Below are 20,542 nucleotides of genomic sequence, written 5' to 3'. Positions count from 1 at the left end.
GGAGGCTGAGTCAGAAAAATTGTATGCTGTCTTGGGCAACATAGCAAGACCTCATCTGAAAAAGAGTCAGGCATGGTGGCATGTTCTTCTAGTCCCAGAAGGGAGACTGAAGGAGGATTGTGAAAGCAAGACCCTGTCTTAATTTTTTAAAAAATTTAAAGAAAAATACATACATATATTAAAATATGTGTGTGTGTGTGTGTGTGTGTACAGTTGTGTGTGTGTATACAAGAAGCTAAAAAATAAAATAATTGATCAGTTTTTGTGTCATCTACTTGCTAATAAATAACCTTTCTCCCTCCACCGTTAGTTCTACAATAAAAGTATCACGCCTCCCCCAAAGAAAAGAAAGACACTTTGAAAGAGAGTGATAACAAAATGGAGTAAGACAAAGGGGAAGATGGATTTCATGTGGGGACCTGTATATAGAAGGGGTATTTAGAACGATGTAGATATTAATAGCATTTTAGATGAAAAGGACATACTCAAGGTTTTATAATATTCTAAAAGAAGGTAGTTTGGGACTAGCTGGTGGCATGATGGTTAAGGCAGCTAGGTCCCACATGGCTGACAGTGTTGTCCAAATCCCAGACCTAGAAGCTTGAAAATCATGTCAGGCATGTGTTTGTATATGAAGAAGAAGGGATTGCAGCATGAGCATCCCACATGGTGGGTGCTTTCTCACTTTCCCTCTCTCACCTTCTCTCTCTAGCAAGCGCACGTGACTTCTGACAAATTTTTTAAAAAGGAAGGAATGGAGGAAGAAAGGAAATAAGCAAGCAAGTGAGAAAAAAGGCAATTTGTTTCTCTGGGATGAAAAGAAAATTGTGAGCACCCGACATATGTTAAAAGCAGAAACCTTCCCTGAGAATGGTAACTGAGAGAAAGAAAAATTTAATTTGAAGTTTGGAAGAACAGGATATGAAATAGCTCATATAAAAATTATAACTTACTAAGTGCTTTATATGAGCCAGACATACTCATTACTTCCTTACCCACGGAAAAAATGGTAGTGTCATTATTATATAGTTGGGGGGGGGAGTGATTTTGTTTTGCTTTTGTTTTGTTTTTGCCATAGGGCATGTACCCTGACTGGAGAGAGACAGAGAGGGAAAGTGAGAAATCACCCCCCAGAGGGTATGACCACGCTACAAGCCCTTCTCTTCCATTCTTCTCTCAGGATCTTGGGCATTCACACATATGTGCCCAGCATGTTTTTCAAGGTCTCAAGTCTGAGACTTGAAGTATGTAGTCAGCCATGTGGGATCTAGTGCCTTAACCACTACATCACCTGGTGGCCTTCTATAGTTTGGTTTGGTTTGGTATTAAAGTGGGTTTTGCCTTAGGGCATGTGCATTCACCAGAGAGAGAGAGAGAGACAAAGACAATGAGAGAAAGTGGAAAATCACTCCCCAAGGGGGATGGTCATGCCACAATCCTCTCTCCTCCTGGGATCTTGGGCACTCACCTACATGTACCCTGCGTAATTTTCAAGCCACTGTGTCCGGGACTCAAACCATGGTCAGTCATGTGGGAATCCAGCAATGTAACTATGCCATCTGCTGGTCCCCCTCTACAGTTTTCTTTAATGAGGCTCAAATAATTTTAAATATTTAGAAATTATTTTTAACATGACACTGTTATTATTTATAGCATATGTCTAAGTTTTAAAAACTATTTGACACTTGTTTCTTCATTCCTCTTTTTTCGGGGGGGAGTTAATGTAATAGGGGTATTTCCATATAGTAATTATGACCTAAAATGGCTAAGTGACTTATCAAACATACAAAATTGAAAGTTAAGGGCAGAATTAGGATCATAAATTAGAGACTGATTCCAACCCTAGTTGCCTATACACTACATAGATATCCAAGAGAGTTCGTCATTACAATTTTATAATTTACAAGTTAGAGAATAATAAAGCAGGACAGATTTCTGTTCAATTCTGTATACTTTTACACTTTTTTTTTCTAGAGAGAGAGAGATTTTTGCTATAGAGTATGTGTGCTTACTGGAGAGACAGAGAGAAATACTCTTCCCCAGAAAGGCCAGCCATGCCAAAATCCCTTCTCTTCCATTCTCCTCTTGGGATTTTGAGCATGCACACAATGCACCCAGCGTGAGTGGGACTCGAACTGTGGTAGACTTTGTGGGAGTCCAGTGAGGTAACCATTATGCCATCTGCTGGTCTCAAATCTGTATACATTTTTATGTTCCTTTATTAATTTAATATTTTTATTAAGAACCTAGCATGTGCCACAGCAAATTCATTCATAGATAAAACAAAGAATATTCATTTATTCTTTGATTCCAATGTCTGGCATACATGTAGACAAAGAGATGCAATCTAATACAGTGTAAGAATCAAAATATGGCAGTGTAATGGCTAAGGTGTTGGACTCCCACATAGCAGACCATGGTTTGAGCCCCAGACCTAGTGGTTTGCTTTCTCGCTTTCTCTTTCTCTCTGTCTCCCTCTCTGGTGAGCTCATGTGCCCTATAACAAATTATATAATATTAATAATAATAAATAAAATTAAGATAAATAATAAAAAAGAAACAAAATGCCGAAGATATGATCTAAGATTAGTGTTATTCAAAGGAAATTATCTTAAGACCCTAAGAGCTTAATAAATGGCAAAATTCAAGATGAGCTTTCTATGTTTTAGTGTCAAGAGTAAAATTTTAATTCAGAATTTTAAAAAAACGTTAGAAGGAAGTTACTAAAGATTGGGTATGTTCATTATCTTGATTTATTACAAGGTGTGTGCATATCAAAATGTGAAGCTGGGGGCCAGTAGGTGGTGATTAAGGGACTAGACTTTGCATGGCCTACCGTGGTTTGAGTTAGAGCTGGAAGTTTGTTTTCTCTCTCTTTCTCTCTCTCTCTTTGGGGAGTACATGTGTCCAGCAAACTAAAAATAATAATAATAAAATTATATTTTAAAAAGTGAAGCTGTACATGTTAAATATAGATAATTTTTATATGTCAATATCTCAAGAAAACTGTTAAAAAAAATTAGCCTATCAGGGCTGGCAGGTGGCACATGTTGGTGAAGGTGTTGGACTCCCATATGGCTGACTGTGGTCTGAGATCCAAACAGGGCAGTTTGCTTTCACACTTACCCCTCTCTATCTCTCTCTGGTCAAATTAAATAATAATAGCAGTAAATTAATAAAGTGAAATAAATACCATGCTGTTTTGATTATCACAGATTTGTGATATATTTTGGGGTCAGGAAGTGAGATACCACCCACTCCACTCTTCTTGCGTAGGACTGCTTTGGCAGTACAGGGTCTTTTATGGTTCCAGATGAATTCTATGATTGTTTTTTCTAGATCAGTGAAGACTGTCTCTCATAATTTTATAGGGATTGCATTAAATATGTAGATTAATTTGACTAGGATTTTCATTTTGATTATATTAATTCTCTCAATCTGGGAATATGGGCGGTCCTTCCACTTTTTTGTGTCATTTTTAAATTTCTTTTTGAAGATTTTCATAGTTTTCCTTATAGAGGTCTTTGATTTCCTTGGATTACTAAGACATGAAGCCAACCCAAATGTCCACAAACAGATGAATGGATTGAAATCGTATGTCACATATACTACATGAAATACTATTCAGTCATAAAAAACAACAAGACCCTGGAATTTGATAGAAAGTGGATGAATATGGAAGATTTATTGCTGGGTGAAGCAAATCAGGCTATGAAACAGAAATATTGCATGTCTCCACTTAATATACACTGACTGTCCACAACTTCTTGTAGAGACTAAAAGGCTGGAGGGCTTAAAAGCATTGAAAATTGTTATGGACACTAGGGACAAAGTGGAAGGGGAGTGAGAGAGGGGAAGAGTATAGGAAAGGAAACTTGGAGGAAAAATAGAAAGGTAAGACATTTGTGGGACACAGATATGGTTTATTACCTCTTGATGATGATGTGTATAGTACTCTCAACTGGACAGGTCTGAGGTGTATATCATGCTGGGTAAAGTCTCTTTACAATCTAAATGATGTACAGTGACTGAATGTATAAGTAATAGTAATAATAATAATAATAACCCTAAAAAATTAAATAAATAATTTAAAAAAAATTGTAGCCTAGCAATCACATCATTCTTATACAGTACTGGAAAGGAACATGGAAATTCACTCATTTTATGATTCATTAAGGTAGTATTTACTGGGGCCTGCAGTTGGAGTAATGGCTATATCGCTGGACTCCCATGTAGTCAACCATGGTTCGAGTCCCAGACCCAGCAGCTTAAATTCACACTGGATGCGGGTGCGTGCATGCCCAAGATCCCTAGAGGATAATGGAGGAGAAGGGACTGTGGCGTGACTATCCTCTCTGGGGCCTGATTTCTCATTTTCTGTCTTTCTGTTTCTCTGTCTTTCCGGTGAGCGCACACGCCCTATAGCAAAAAAGCTCTCCAGAAAAAAAAAAAGATAGTATTTGTTAATACTAAGATAATATTTACTCCCTATTCTTGTCAAGTATTCTTCAAGTCTTTAGGCCCTAGGCAGTATCTAAACACATAAAATGGCCACATTCATGTTTTCATGAAGTTCACATTCCAACGGGAGAAGACAAATTGTGAACAATGAGGGGTGTGTGTGTGTGTGTATGTGTGTGTATATTCACACAGCACATACAAATTTAGATAATAGTAAAATGTTAAGGCTATAAATGAAGCAAGACTAGAGGAATAAATGAATATAGACAAGGGGAACTATCCTTTTAACCTCTCAACCAGGGTTATGTAAGGGAAAGGAGTCAGTCCTAACAGCCCAAAGCATCCAGTGCAGACAGCTAATTAACTCCTTTATTGCATATAAGATGTTCTCAACAAAGATACATGCACACACACAAATATACACAATTAAATGGTAAAAAAATGCTACATAGTGAATTTTTTTTTCACTCACAATGCTGTCCATACCTAGTGTATACACTGTTAAAAAGTCCCTCTTCTATAAAAGTGGCTGTCAGTATTTAAAATTCTGGCTAGTTCTAATCTTCCATATTAACCCTGGTACTATGGTTTAAATATACCCTTGCCCCCAAACTTCATGTGTTGAGATTTGGTTGTGAAAGATTCAGAGGATAGAAACTCATGGTATCGAAGGTGGGGACTTTGGGAGAAAGTTAGGAGTAAGGCCATTAGGGCAGGAGATGCAATTAGGCCAAGACACATGGATCTAGATATGCCCTCCTGCTGTCTCACCATGTGACACTCTGGGGACTCCACTAACAAAAAGACCCTCACCAAGTACAGTCCTTGACCTTGGACTTCCAAAGCCATGAATTAAAAAAACCTCTATTTTTTTAAAGTACTCAGTCTCAGATTTTTTTTTCTTATTAGCAACAAAATGGACTAGAATACTTGCAAAGTATTTTAAAGAATAGCCTAAGAAACTATATAAGTATGGTTATATATTTTTTCTTACATTTCAAACAACATACACAGAACTTATATAACAACATAAGTTATTGGGGAGTATCTCATTAATATTCATTATTAGAAAAGATTCAAGTTAATTATTAGAAAACAAAACATGTTGGTTAAGGCACTTGACTCCCTCAAAGCTAATTCTGTGGTTCAAGTCCCAGACTTGGTGGCTTGAGAAATACACCAGGCATGTGTTGTGTGTGCCTAAAATCCCAAAAGGAAAATGGAAGACAAAGGATTGTGGTGTGACCATTCCCCTGGTGGGAGGTGATTTCTCACTTTCCCTCTCTTCAGCAAGCATACATGCCCTACAGTGCCAACAAATAAATAAGAAAGAAAAAAATAGAAAAGGAAGAAAGTTCAAGTCAAATTAACAAATATTTTGAGTACTTGCCTAGTGCCATGCATCATGTCAACTGCAGGGATTTGAGATGGAGAAGGCCCAATTCCTTCCAAATAAGTTCACAATACATTATTACAGTTCTCAGCTGCAGTGTGGTGAACCGTTTAAGATGTTCATGAATAAGTAAAGTAGAATATTAATCCGTATTTTAAGTAAATTAACAAAGATACAAGTTTCATTTTATTCCTCTCATTTTATTCTGCTATGAATTTTTGAACAATAGAGAAAAGGACTATTTTACACAAACTTTGGACTTTGCACACATCCCAAGGCACAACCACAGAGGTATGTTACACATCTAAATATCAAGTTTCATGCCATAAATAACCCCTGAGATACTCATTTGAAAAATTAGGCTTACTTTTGGTTTTGAGCTTCAGTGGTAGCTAACACAGGGTTGGTCACTCTGTTGAGAAAAGTAATTTGATAAAAGACTAGAGGAATAAATGAATATAGACAAGGGGAACTATCCTTTTAACCTCTCAACCAGGGTTATGTAAGGGAAAGGAGTCAGTCCTAACAGCCCAAAGCATCCAGTGCAGACAGCTAATTAACTCCTTTATTGCATATAAGATGTTCTCAACAAAGATACATGCACACACACAAATATACACAATTAAATGGTAAAAAAATGCTACATAGTGAATTTTTTTTTCACTCACAATGCTGTCCATACCTAGTGTATACACTGTTAAAAAGTCCCTCTTCTATAAAAGTGGCTGTCAGTATTTAAAATTCTGGCTAGTTCTAATCTTCCATATTAACCCTGGTACTATGGTTTAAATATACCCTTGCCCCCAAACTTCATGTGTTGAGATTTGGTTGTGAAAGATTCAGAGGATAGAAACTCATGGTATCGAAGGTGGGGACTTTGGGAGAAAGTTAGGAGTAAGGCCATTAGGGCAGGAGATGCAATTAGGCCAAGACACATGGATCTAGATATGCCCTCCTGCTGTCTCACCATGTGACACTCTGGGGACTCCACTAACAAAAAGACCCTCACCAAGTACAGTCCTTGACCTTGGACTTCCAAAGCCATGAATTAAAAAAACCTCTATTTTTTTAAAGTACTCAGTCTCAGATTTTTTTTTCTTATTAGCAACAAAATGGACTAGAATACTTGCAAAGTATTTTAAAGAATAGCCTAAGAAACTATATAAGTATGGTTATATATTTTTTCTTACATTTCAAACAACATACACAGAACTTATATAACAACATAAGTTATTGGGGAGTATCTCATTAATATTCATTATTAGAAAAGATTCAAGTTAATTATTAGAAAACAAAACATGTTGGTTAAGGCACTTGACTCCCTCAAAGCTAATTCTGTGGTTCAAGTCCCAGACTTGGTGGCTTGAGAAATACACCAGGCATGTGTTGTGTGTGCCTAAAATCCCAAAAGGAAAATGGAAGACAAAGGATTGTGGTGTGACCATTCCCCTGGTGGGAGGTGATTTCTCACTTTCCCTCTCTTCAGCAAGCATACATGCCCTACAGTGCCAACAAATAAATAAGAAAGAAAAAAATAGAAAAGGAAGAAAGTTCAAGTCAAATTAACAAATATTTTGAGTACTTGCCTAGTGCCATGCATCATGTCAACTGCAGGGATTTGAGATGGAGAAGGCCCAATTCCTTCCAAATAAGTTCACAATACATTATTACAGTTCTCAGCTGCAGTGTGGTGAACCGTTTAAGATGTTCATGAATAAGTAAAGTAGAATATTAATCCGTATTTTAAGTAAATTAACAAAGATACAAGTTTCATTTTATTCCTCTCATTTTATTCTGCTATGAATTTTTGAACAATAGAGAAAAGGACTATTTTACACAAACTTTGGACTTTGCACACATCCCAAGGCACAACCACAGAGGTATGTTACACATCTAAATATCAAGTTTCATGCCATAAATAACCCCTGAGATACTCATTTGAAAAATTAGGCTTACTTTTGGTTTTGAGCTTCAGTGGTAGCTAACACAGGGTTGGTCACTCTGTTGAGAAAAGTAATTTGATAAAGTCAAAAGTTTAGCTTTGATTACCAATTAATCCTTGATTTCATGTAAACAGATTAGGGAAAATTAGAGTTTACAGGGAAGATCTTTTGAAAAATCTTTATATTTTATTAGAGACTCTACAAATGCGAGGTCTTAAATATTCAGATATATTAAAACCTTATCAATAATCTTTGCATATTCTGCTACATTAAAATCATTTAGTCTGTCTTTGAGTAAGTCGTTTATCCATGCATGATTTCGTAATATTATACATTGCTTGCTGGAAAAATATTAATTCACTGAGATTTTCTGAATGCTGACACATTTCACTAGACAATGTAAATAATAATAATAATAATAATATTGGTTAATATCACCAACAATCTTGCCAGAAAAGTCTTGAGAAGTATCAGGAAGTTGATAGTTTGTGTGGCAGACACACATTTTCTGAAATTCTAATGTTTAAAAAGTCAAAATGTATCATAGCAATATACTGTCACTTTTTAAATTTGAGATAACAGTCTCATTTCATTAATTTCTCAGGAAATACCAATTCCCCAAGTTCTAAAAACAATAATGTTTATGTCACTCTTTTTTTTCCAGTAACAATGGAAATTAAAAAAAAAAAAAATTTGTCATAGGGTGTATGCACTCACCAGAGAGAGAGAGAGAAAGTGAGAAATCAGTCCCTACAAAGGATGTCCACACCAAATCTCGTCTCCTCCATTCTCCTCTCAGGATTCTGGGCATGCACGCATACGTGCTTGGTCTCAGGATTCTGGGCATGCACGCACATGTGCTTGGGGTATTTTTCAGGCCACTGGGTCCAGGACCTACATAGACTAATGAAAGTATGAGGATGATAGTAACGATGGTGGAGATGGTGATTTGGGTGGTGGTGATTTTAGTGATGATGATGATAATTTATCCTGGTAGATTTTGGTTTTCAACCTCAATTTCAAGTGTATTTTTATTATCAAAATAGCAAAAAGTTAAAATTATGATGAAACAAATTATTATAATGATGCTAAATTTGTCACAGGCACTGTGCTCGCTCACTTTGCATTGATTTTTGAATCCTAAAAATGATCTTGGTATACAAGTTAAGGAGAAATACTTATGACGAAGTTGAGATTTAAAAGATTAAGCAATTTTCAGGGCTGACAGGCGGAATGGTGGTTAAGGTCACTAGATTCCCACATGTCCACCCACGGCTCAAGCCCCGGACTTGTGGCTTACTTTCCCACTTTCCCTCTCTCTCTCTGTCCCTCATTCTGTCCCTCTATGGACAATTTAAAAATAAAGAGAGAAAGAAAGAGAAAGAAAGAAAGAAAGAAAGAAAGAAAGAAAGAAAGAAAGAAAGAAAGAAAGAAAGAAAGAAGAAAGGAAGAAAAGAAAGAGAAGAAAATAATTCTTAAAAAGAAAAAAAGATTAAGTAATTTTCCCAAAGTCAAATGTTTAATAGCTGAAAGAGCCTCATTGAGTTCTAATCCTGGTTGTCTGCCTCCAGAAATTGTCCTTTAACTATTGTACTATCTGGGCAATGTTGTTTATCAGGTAGAATGTAGGCTATGTCTGTCCACATGGACCTATTGTCTCCCACAGATTTTTCAAAATACTTTTTAGTCTCCACTAACATCAATCAACTTTTATAGGGGAAGAATATATTCTTTGTTGGATAATAAGGTACTTAGTGAAAACAACAAAGTGAATGATTATTTGCCTGTACTCTGGACATATCATAAGGTTCAAAGAAGTTACTAGAGATTCTCAAGAAAAGGCACCATGAACTTAAAGTTTTATATATGTGTGTGTATATATATTTGTTGTATATATATATACACAAATATATATACACACATGTGCGTATTGTATATACATATATGTATGAATACACACATGCACACATGCATGTGTATATGTGTATCTGTATATATAAGCACATGTGTGAATGTGTTTATATTCATATGTATAAATACACGTGAGTGTACACACACACACGCATGTGTATATGTGTATCTGTATATATAAGCACATGTGTGAATGTGTTTATATTCATATGTATAAATACGTGAGTGTACACACACACACACACACACACACACACACACATGAATGAGAGAGATGAGACCTTGTTTACACACCTGATAAAGTCGAGTTTTTCATCATGTCACTAATTTATAGGCAAAGAAACAGGTTTGGCTATTTGAAAATGGTTCAATATCATGTCCTTTCTTAAAAATAATTTTGAATATGATAGTGTTCTTAGAACACACCAGTACTAAAGCATAAAAACTTAATGCTATGTATACACCCGAGTTTTCACATGTTTATTCTGCATTTATTTAACATGCACTCTCCTAGGCACTGAAGATAGGAAGAGATCAGTAAAACGAAGTCCATGCCCCATGGAGCTTTATGACGATGAACAAACTGAGGCTCAGGGATATTCATTGATTATCTTAGGGCACACAGCTGGACAATTCAAGCGGAATATGAATGGCTAGCTGCCACAGAGCTAGCAAGGTCTTCTTGATCAGCTAGTGATTCCCTAAGATGTCAAGGATACAAACTCACCTTAACCAGGGAAAGGGGATTTCTAAGAACACTGTAGAATTCTAAGACCTTGAGATTTCTCCACTTTTATGTTTTAGTATCCCCATTTATTTCTGTTAGCAGTTTTTAGAAAAAAACTTGAAGTGAAAACTCTATGTGGCTAGGACCTCAGGGGCAGCAGTGGGTGGGAGGTAGGAGCAGGGAAAAGCTGGGCACCTGCCAGCATACTCCTACTATCGTGGCTGAAAACAAACTGCAAAATTTGCTGTGCTACCAGGCAAAAGTGGTCAAGTACACTGAGGCAGCATTTTTTCTCGTTTGGTCTAAAATGCTAAAAGAAATGGAAAGTTTTGTAGCATTACTGAACCCTTGGAAGCATAGTTTGACTTAGGTGAAGGTTCTCAGAAGCAGCACTATTAACAATTTAAGCCAAGTAAGTTCTTGTTGTGGGGGTCATCCTGTGCTTTCCAGGGTGTTTAGCAGCATCCCCATCTCTATGCTCAGGGCATCAGTAGCACTTTTCCCTCTCAAGGTGTGACGACCAAAAATATCTCCAAACATTGCCAGATATATTCTGTTGAGATTTACTGATTTAGACAAGCCGCCACAATCCTTAAGACCTGTGGGAAGGCTTCCCCAAAGAGCAAACCCTTTTGGAGGAGGAAACCACTTTTTCTTTAACAAAGTGGATACTTTATTCCTTTAATGGAAGAGCCTTATACCATGAAACTGAACTTGTGGCTCTGGTCCCCACCCACAAACCCCTAAAACAGTGTGAAAGACTATACGTGATCTTAATGCATTGTTATCCTCTTTATCTATACCTTTTATACAGAATCATCTGTCACGTCACGACTTTGTGAATAGTACAATAGAGGAGATCCTTAAGCCCCCTTGTGGTGAAAAGTAGTAACAAGAATTAGATGAGGGAGAAACAAAGATACTGGAGCACAGTTAATACACTACGTGAAACTCTTCCCCCGCCGTGTAAAATATCAGGATTTCCATCAGAAGGACCATAGTACTAAATTGGTACATTACAGGGGGAAAACAGTATGTACTCTAAGAAAATAAGAAAAGAATGTTCAAAAAAAAATAACTTTTTTGTAATGAGAAAAGTAACAGTGAAGTAAATAAAACCGAGTCCTTATTTTTATTTTAGCTTTGTGACTACAAACAATTCGCCCAAGTTCTCTGAGTCTCAGAGAACAATCTAAAACAAAACAAAACACGTGAAACAAATTGTAAAACTAGAAGACACTTTGGTCATCATCTAATTCAACTCTTCCTTAGAAGAGGAGAAAACTGAGTCTCAGAAAGAGTTAGTAAAATCATAGTTAGTAAAAGTCAAAATATTCTCTAAGTTCCCCTCCAAATAAGTCTATTCTCTAAACCAGATAGTTGCATATAAAAACTAAATGGTGTCAAAACAATTTATAAAGGAAAATGACTATATAAAATCACCTATCTTCTAAATAGGTGACAGTCGTCCATGCACAGGTCAGACTAAAACCCAGTTGTGAGATTCCCTGGGTAGGTGTGGAGTGAGAATCAATACCTGTGGGAGGACGGGAACACAGGAAAGCCTGTGCTGACCCCACAGGGACTCTGAACTAGGACTGTCAGGCTTCCGGTGGTCCTTTCCTAAGACAAGGGGAGACTCAGTGTGAATCAGTCATTGCGACCAGACTACTGTGGGCATTAGGCATGACCTAGAGCAAAATAAGACCATTTTCTAGAGAACTGAGAGCTTAGGGCTGTCATCTAGCCGCTCTCCCAACAGCAAGGGAAAATAAAAACAATAAGCACTCTGATCTGTAGGGGGAAAATGGGCAGTGCCTCACTGTGTCCACTGCAGTAGACAAGCCTGAGTGAAAGCACACCGCCTCCAGAGCCACTTAAACCTCTAGCCACATGGTTAAATGTCTTATTTTATTTATCCGGTTTTGTATTTGTTCCCAGTTTTATTTTATTTGTTCATTAGAGAGATTTTTGCCATAGGGCACATGCACTCACTGGAGAGACAGAGACAGAAAGCAAGAAATCATTCCCTACAGGAATGGCCACACCACAATCCCTTCTCCTCCATGCTCCTCTTGGGAATTTTGGGCACACATCACATGTGCTCAGCCAAAGCCACTAGGTCTGGGACTCAAACCTCAGTTGTTTAAATGGGAGTCCAGCAATGTAACCATTATACCACCTGCTGGTACCCCCAATTCCATTTTAATTTAGGTTGAACCATAAGAAATTGCCAGTTGAGACCAGCAGTTAGCATAATGGCTATGTTGCTGGACTCCCATGTAGTCGACTGCAATTTGAGTCCTGAACCTGGTGGCTTAAACTAACACCGGGCGTGTGTGCTTGTGTGCCCAAGATCCCGAGAGAAGAATGGAGGAGAAGGGATTGCAGTGGTGTGGCCATAACCCCCTAGGGGGTGATTTCCCACTTTCTGTCTCTTTCTTTCTCTGTCTTTCCAGCGAGCACACATGCCCTATAGCAAAACCTCTCCAAAAAAAGAAAAAAAAATTGCCAGTAACTGACCATTTTTAATGGTGATTTCAATGCAAAAATGTCAATTTCACATGGTCCATGCAAATACATATCTCATCAACTTAAATTGTAAATTTCTTAGGAAACTTGCATTGGGTTGTATGTGTTATTAGTATAGTACTTTACTGCATGTAAATCCTCCCACACAGTTAATCTGACTCAGAGTAGCCATATTAAACAGGGTCTCTTTCAATTATGCATTTGAAAAGATTGAAGCCCAAAGAGAAAAAGTGACCTGCCACAGGTCACACAATCCTGGGATGAAATCAAGGAACCTAAGCCTATGTCTCCAAATGTCAAGTCAAATATTTGTTGTTCTTGATGACATAGACTTTATACTTGTTTTGTGATTTATGCAGTACTAACAAAGACATTATCCTATTTGACACAAATAATGATTTGGTAAGATGTCTAGGGCTGGTGTTAATATTGAGTCATTGGAAAAATCATGATGTACTTTTGCATTGAAAAAAAAAAAAAGAAAAAGACATCATGACTTTTCCGATTACCCAATATATATCTATACCTTAGATAAATGGAGATTGTATCGCATTCATTTGCTTATTCAACCACCAAACATTAATTGCCTGCTCTCCTATATACAGGCTGTCATGCCAGGGTCATGGGAGCAAAGGATGAATATACTCAGGTCTTAACTCCTTCAATTAAGAAACTCACAATTTGTGCAGGAGATGGATACTATATCAACTAATTGATTATTACTGTGTGGTGTATGCTAATGTGACAAATGATAAAGTTGTGGAGTATAAGTGATCTCCAAGAAGTTCATGGGAAATGCATATTATGAGAAAACTATGCAAGGGTTTCAAAAGAATTTGCTCTAAAATAAAGTCATACTTCAATTGCATCTTTCCATAAAACTTTTAAAGTCCCCTCATATGTCAGAAGCTGCATAAACGACGAGAAGAAGTATTAATTTTCTGTGGAAGTACTGGGTAAGTTGGTAAGAGGCAGCATTGCATACACTGTGCTCTACAAAGCTTTCCTCAGGCAGAAAATAATGAAAACTTCTTCAAGGAGAGGGTGAAAGGCACATTGGTATGATTGTACATAGATTTCCAAGAAAAGGCTTAAATTCTAAATAATTTGTCAAGGTCTCATGGCTTCAAAGTATACATGCTAGCACTGAAATCAGTCCTTTTCTTCCCAGTTAATGCTCTCCTTTTGCAGTGTTTAATACAAAGGTAGAAGCATTTTGTAAATGAGATATACTATGATGTAACACTTTTTTCCTGCTTACCTAACACAGATTTGTTTTCTTCTTCCTTTTCTAGTATTCCAAGATGTGCATGTTATGATATTTGTTGGGTTTGGCTTTCTCATGACCTTTCTGAAGAAATATGGCTTCAGCAGTGTGGGTATCAACCTATTAATTGCTGCTCTGGGTCTCCAGTGGGGCACTATTACACAGGGGATCCTACACAGCAAAGGACAGCAAATCCACATTGGAATCACAAAGTAAGCATCCCTGCTATGGAATGTTTGTGTTCCTTCAAAATCTTGTGCTAAAATCTTAATTACCAAGCCACCCAGTGCTTTCTCACTTTCCCTGTTTCTCTTTCTCTGTGTGTCTCTCTAGCAAATTAAGAAAAAAAAATGCACCCTCTGGCAAATTAAGAAAAAAAAATGTAACCCCTAATACTTCCAAATGGGATAATATTAGGAGGTAGGGTCTTTGGGAGGTAATTAGGTCACTAGCTCATGGGATTCATGCTCTAGAAAAGGGGTCTCAGAAAGACTCTTAGTTCTTTTACCCTGTGATGACACAGCTGGAAGGAACTATCTATGAATTAGAAAGTGAGCCCTCACTAGATACTAAATTTGTCAGCATCTTGATCTTGGACTTCCCAGTCTCCAGAACAGTGAGATATAAATTTCTGCTGTTTATAACTTTCCCAGCATATAATATTTTTGTAATAGCAGCTCAAACAGACAACCCTCCATTTTCCGATTACCACGTGTTCAGATCCATTGTCTGCTTAATCCATTGTCATTCAGGCTCTACACTGGTTGGCAAACCACCTCCCTTGGGCAATAGATTTTTGAAATCCCAGGAACCAAATCAACATCTTGCTCTAGAAATCCCCTTCATAATATTATTAATCCTCCATCTAGCAATAAAATTCCACTATTATTTTTTCAGACTGTTTTTAAAATGTAAAACTGTGTTATTCTTGTTGTACAGCAGAAAACTATAACTTTAGAAAATAATTCATCAGGGACCAGCAGATGACTTAATGATTACATTGCTGGATACCCATGTAGTCAACCACTTCTAGTCCTTGACCTGGCGACTTAAAATTCACGGTGGGCACGTGTGTGTGTGTGTGTGTGTGTGTGTGTGTCCAAGATCCCAAGAGAATAGAGGAAAAGTGATTGTGGTGTAGTCATCCTCTCTGGGGGGGTGGGGGGAGGTGATTTCTTGCTTTCTGTTTCTCTGTCTCTCTCTGTCTCTCCATAGCACACACATACTCTGTTTGTCTCTTTCTGTCTCTCTGTAGCACACATGCCCTATGGCTAAAATCTCTCTAAAAAAAAATAATAGAAAGAAAAGAATTCATCTTGGAGCCAGTGAGTGGAATAGTGGTTAAGGCACTGGACTCCCATATGGCTGACCATGGTTTGGATCCTGGAGCCAGTGACTTGAAAATCACACTGGGCATGTGTGAGTGCATGCTCAAAATAGAGGAGAAGGGATTGTGGTATGGCCATCCACCCTGGATGTGGGAGGTGGGGGAGATTTCTTACTTTCTCTCTTTCTGTTTCTGCCTCTCTCTCTCTGGCAAGCGTATGTGCCCAATAGCAAAGAAAAAAAAAGTTTTAAGGCAAAGGAAAATAATTCATTTATAAGTTCAACAAAAATAAATTAAAACCCTAAGTAAGATAAAAGGAAGGTAAGTTAAAATTTTAAAATACTAAAGCAGCTAAAGACTTTTTGGTAAAAGGAAGAGAAGAGGGATAAGAGAGTGGGAGAGGATCAGAGAAAGGCTAGGAAAAGCACCTGATGGGGCCTTGTGGGAGAGGGAACTGCGTTCCGAATTAGGAGATACTACAGTTCATTATAACTCACAGTTTTATTGGGTGTGCATTATTCTTCAGTCTACTCTTTTTTTTCTCCCTTCAGTATGATAAATGCAGACTTCAGTACAGCTACTGTTCTAATTTCTTTTGGAGCTGTTTTGGGAAAAACAAGTCCAGTTCAAATGCTGATCATGACAATTCTAGAAATTGCTGTCTTTGCTGGCAATGAATACCTGGTTGTTGAGATATTTCAGGTAAGGACTAGAAGAGTTTTAATTACCTAGCTCTGGGTGTCAGCCCTGGCCACATGCAATGTGCACCCACATTACACAGGAACAAACATTGATGAAAATGGTACCAAGGAAAAATAACGATATTGAAGGCTAGCCCATGGAATGCTGATTAAGGCTGCTGTATCCCACATGGCCAGCCATGCAGCACAAGCTTCAAAAACTTGTTGGGAATGTGTGTGTGGATATACAAACTGCCAGGAGGAGAAAGCAATTAGCCAGACAGGGAGATGCTTTCTCTCACCCTCCCTCCCCCCTCTCTCTCCTGCAAACCCAAGCACCGTCTGGCAAATAAAAAGAAAATCAAAGAAAGAAAAGAAAAGAATGATACTGAGCCATCATTTATGGAGTGCTTATTGTAAATATTGTCTCATCTTAGCTTCTCAACAATACTGTAAGGCAGATAGTATTATTATTACCATTTATAAACAAAATCTGATAATCCCAGATGCTAAGGGACTCGCCTGACTCTGGATTCGAATCCAGATTTTTCTAACTCCATGAGTCTTTCATTACACTGTATTGCCTATCAATGATAAATTTCTATCAAAGCTATGTGTGTTAGGCACATAAAGACTAATTTGATGATTCCAGGGGGAAAAACAGGACAGGTTCTTCTGCCTACAATACCTGAATATTTAAAGAGAGACACTGACTCCCATGGTATTTGTGAAGTCCAGGCACAATTAATTTTCATATCCCACCCCCCTGAAACCACTTGGTGAAGCAAGGCAGGGTTCTTGAGCTGGGAGGTGATAAAATGTTTCTAGAAGTCTAAGAGTTGCTAGAACGGTCAGCCATGCTGGAATAATACTTGGACTCTTTCCAACCAAGTGTGGATCGTTCATGGGACTGGGTCTGACTATGTTTAGTCAAAGAAGAAAAATGACCAGGAGACCCTTTTTATTTCCATTTGAACTGATTTAAAAATCTTACATAAATAATAAATCTGTATAATTGTCCTGTCTTACTAAATTCAGAGCAATGTCTCAGGCTTGAAGCTCTGACTTTCCCTCTGAAAGGAGGAAAATTAGAAAACTGGGTCAAATCTGGATTACATCCCAAACAGGAATTACAATATATATTTCTGCAAATGAATCGTGACCCCCAGTTGATTTCTATATTACTCATATATCGGAGTGAGAAAAAAAAATGAGAAAAACTCTGACTTTTTAAAGCCATAGGCCTTTTGTTATTGTTTTTGTTTGTTTGTTTAGGTACATTTATTTCTTTCTTTGGTGAAAGGGATAGAGTGTGAGAGAGAAAGACAAGCACCCCCAACAGGGCCATCCTCCCCTGAACCTTTTCAGCCAGTCGGGATCACAGGTACATGCGTACGTCTGGTGTGTACCAGAAACCAGATCCCAACCTCCAATATGGCTTCCAGCATTACAAAAAATTGCACTACCCAGTGTGCCACTGTGGCAGAACCAGCTTCCAGGTTTTGGGTTGTGATTAAGGGCACTTAAAAAAAAAATTCACTCCTAATAATGTAGGAGTTGTATTTATAGATTTAGTGTTTTTCATTGTCAGAGGTCACATGAACTCATGAGAGAGAGAAAGAGAGAGAGAGAAGAGAAAGTGAAAACATCCTCTAATGGGATGTGATCACGTGGCGCCCCCTTTTTCTCCATTTTTCCATCCCTTGGGCACTAATACATGCACACCCAGCATATTTTTCAGTTCACTGGACTGAGATTAAACACTGTGCTATGAGGTTGGGCCAACTAAGTGCACTTTAACACAATGTCAAGTGGATGCAAATCATACTTATTTCATGTGAAGCCTAACACATAATATTTCACCGAGAACGTTCATGACCTATGAAAGTAACCTAGAATGTGTGCTGCAGGCCCACTAAGGGTACTTAAACGCGTGGTCTCATCTAAGTCTCACCACAGATCTCTTAGTTGAGTTAGATTTCCCCATTTTACAGAGCCAGAGATTTAGAAAAGTTTAGTAATTTTTTGAAAAGTCACATCATGCAGTCACTTCTGTGTGGCCTACTTTTAAAAAGTTTTACTACCCCATCTTATCCCCCTTTTTGGACACATTGTTTCCCTCTCTACTTACTTTTGTTCTTTAACCTATGAAGCAGTTTTTTCATGGACTTCTGCAAAGAAACTCCACTTTCATCTCTATTTACATGGATGCCGTTTTGTCTTCTTAGGCCTCTGATACTGGAGCATCAATGGTCATCCATGCCTTTGGGGCCTACTTTGGTTTGGCTGCTGCAGGTGTCTTATATCGATCTGGCCTGAGAAGGGGGCATGACAATGAGGAGTCTGTGTACCACTCAGACTTGTTTGCAATGATTGGTGAGTGCAGACGAACTTGCCTGATCCTTGTCAGGCACCAGGGGAAGGTTGACTCCAACATGAGTGTGAAGATGCTCAAAAAAGAATATGCTCATGAGAGCAGTTAGCGTAAAGGCTATGTCGCTGGACTCCCACATAGTCAACTGCGGTTCGCGTCCTGGACCCAGTGGCTTAGAACTCACGCCGGGCGCGTATGCGTGCGTGCCCAAGATCCCGAGAGGAGAATGGAGGAGAAGGGATTGTGGCATGACCATCTCCTCTGGGGGGTGATTTCTCGCTTTCTGTCTCTCTGTCTCTCTCTGTCCGTCTGGCGAGCGCACGCACCCTATAGCGAAGAAAAAAAACCTCTAAAAAAAAATGCAATATTTAAAATATATATATATATCTTTTAAATATTGCTTTTTTTTTTAGAGGTTTTTTTTCTTCGCTATAGGGTGCGTGCGCTCGCCAGACGGACAGAGAGAGACAGAGAGACAGAAAGCGAGAAATCACCCCCCAGAGGAGATGGTCATGCCACAATCCCTTCTCCTCCATTCTCCTCTCGGGATCTTGGGCACGCACGCATACGCGCCCGGCGTGAGTTCTAAGCCACTGGGTCCAGGACGCGAACCGCAGTTGACTATGTGGGAGTCCAGCGACATAGCCTTTACGCTAACTGCTGGTTCCCAATATTGCTTTTTTGATCCCGGCTCAATACTCCTATTTTCTCCGGTTAGATAATTAGTCCTAAAAGTAGAGATATTGTCATTGTCCCAAAACAAAAACAAGCTGCCTCCTCTATACTGTCTTCCATATTCAGAACTAGTATTTTCTCCTGTGGTTCACTGCAGGGACTCTTTTTCTATGGATGTTTTGGCCCAGCTTTAATTCGGCCATCGCTGAACCCGGAAACAAACAGTACAGGGCCATCGTGAACACGTACTTGTCACTCGCTGCCTGTGTACTCACATCCTACGCATGCTCCAGCCTCGTTGAGCACCGAGGCAAGCTGGATATGGTAAGTGTTAAATGAACCCCCATGTAAATTTTACTTAGCAGTAATAACATTTGCTCAAATAAGTAGGTTGTTCTTCATCACTGCTGAATGAAGGACAAATCACAAAACTACAGACCTTGCAAAATGTTTTGGAAGTATAATACATTTATTTATTTATCAAATTTGTACCCTGGCAAATTAAAAAGCATTCCAAAGGAATGTACAGTCTAGTAGGAGATGCAGTTATGTAGAAATCAAAGATCTGGACCAGCAGGTGGCATGGAGGTTAAGGCATTGGATCCCATGTCACTAACACTGTGGTTCGAGCCCTGGACATGGCAGCTTAAAAATCACACTGGGTGCATATGTATGTACACCCAAAATCCCAGGAGAAGAGCGGAGGAGAAGGGGATGAAAATCATCCCTGGAAGGTAATTTCTCACTCCCTCCCTCTCTCTCTCTCATAACAAACAAACAAACAAACAAAACTAAGAAAAAGAAAAAGAAAAGATTTAAGGAATATTTCTTTTTAAAAGAATTCTATATTTACTTTTCTTTATCATCATTATTATTTTGTAATTTGCTTCAGGGCATGTTTGCTCACCCAAGAGAGAAACAGAGAGAGAGAGAGCAAGCCACCAGGACTGGGACTCGAACTGCAGTTGGCCATGTGGGAGTAAAACACCATGCTACCTACTGGCCCCCGGGAATACTTCTTTAAGTATAGTGCTACCTTCTCTCAAGTTTTTGAAAAATTTTTCTTATAAAAAGTAGACTTATTAAAAAGTAGAAAGAGAGAATGGGATGATGCACGTTGGTTTCGCAACTGCAAATATTCCTCTCAAAAGAAATACCAACTAAATGCAATGTAGGATCCTCAGTAAGACACTAGAAAAGAAAAAAAAAGGACGTTAGACAGAATAATGATGAAATTTAAATAAGGTTCAGC

The 20,542-nt window shown here is 38.3% G+C and overlaps 1 protein-coding gene across 1 annotated transcript in view; it reads left to right on the top strand.

Moving 5' to 3' along the window:
• The window catches only part of RHAG (Rh associated glycoprotein), a 30,390-nt gene that overhangs the window by 670 nt on the left and 9,178 nt on the right, over window positions 1-20,542 (top strand). The window contains exons 2-5 of the mRNA XM_006149100.3: window positions 14,263-14,446; window positions 16,113-16,263; window positions 18,470-18,617; window positions 19,448-19,614. Of these exons, the coding sequence (XP_006149162.1) occupies window positions 14,263-14,446; window positions 16,113-16,263; window positions 18,470-18,617; window positions 19,448-19,614 (650 nt within the window). The remainder of the gene's footprint in view (window positions 1-14,262; window positions 14,447-16,112; window positions 16,264-18,469; window positions 18,618-19,447; window positions 19,615-20,542) is intronic.

The sequence above is a fragment of the Tupaia chinensis genome, unplaced genomic scaffold (genome assembly GCF_000334495.1).
Source record: "Tupaia chinensis unplaced genomic scaffold, TupChi_1.0 Scaffold000252_1, whole genome shotgun sequence".
NCBI lineage: Eukaryota > Metazoa > Chordata > Mammalia > Scandentia > Tupaiidae > Tupaia > Tupaia belangeri.
This window is presented reverse-complemented; position numbering and strand designations above follow the sequence as displayed.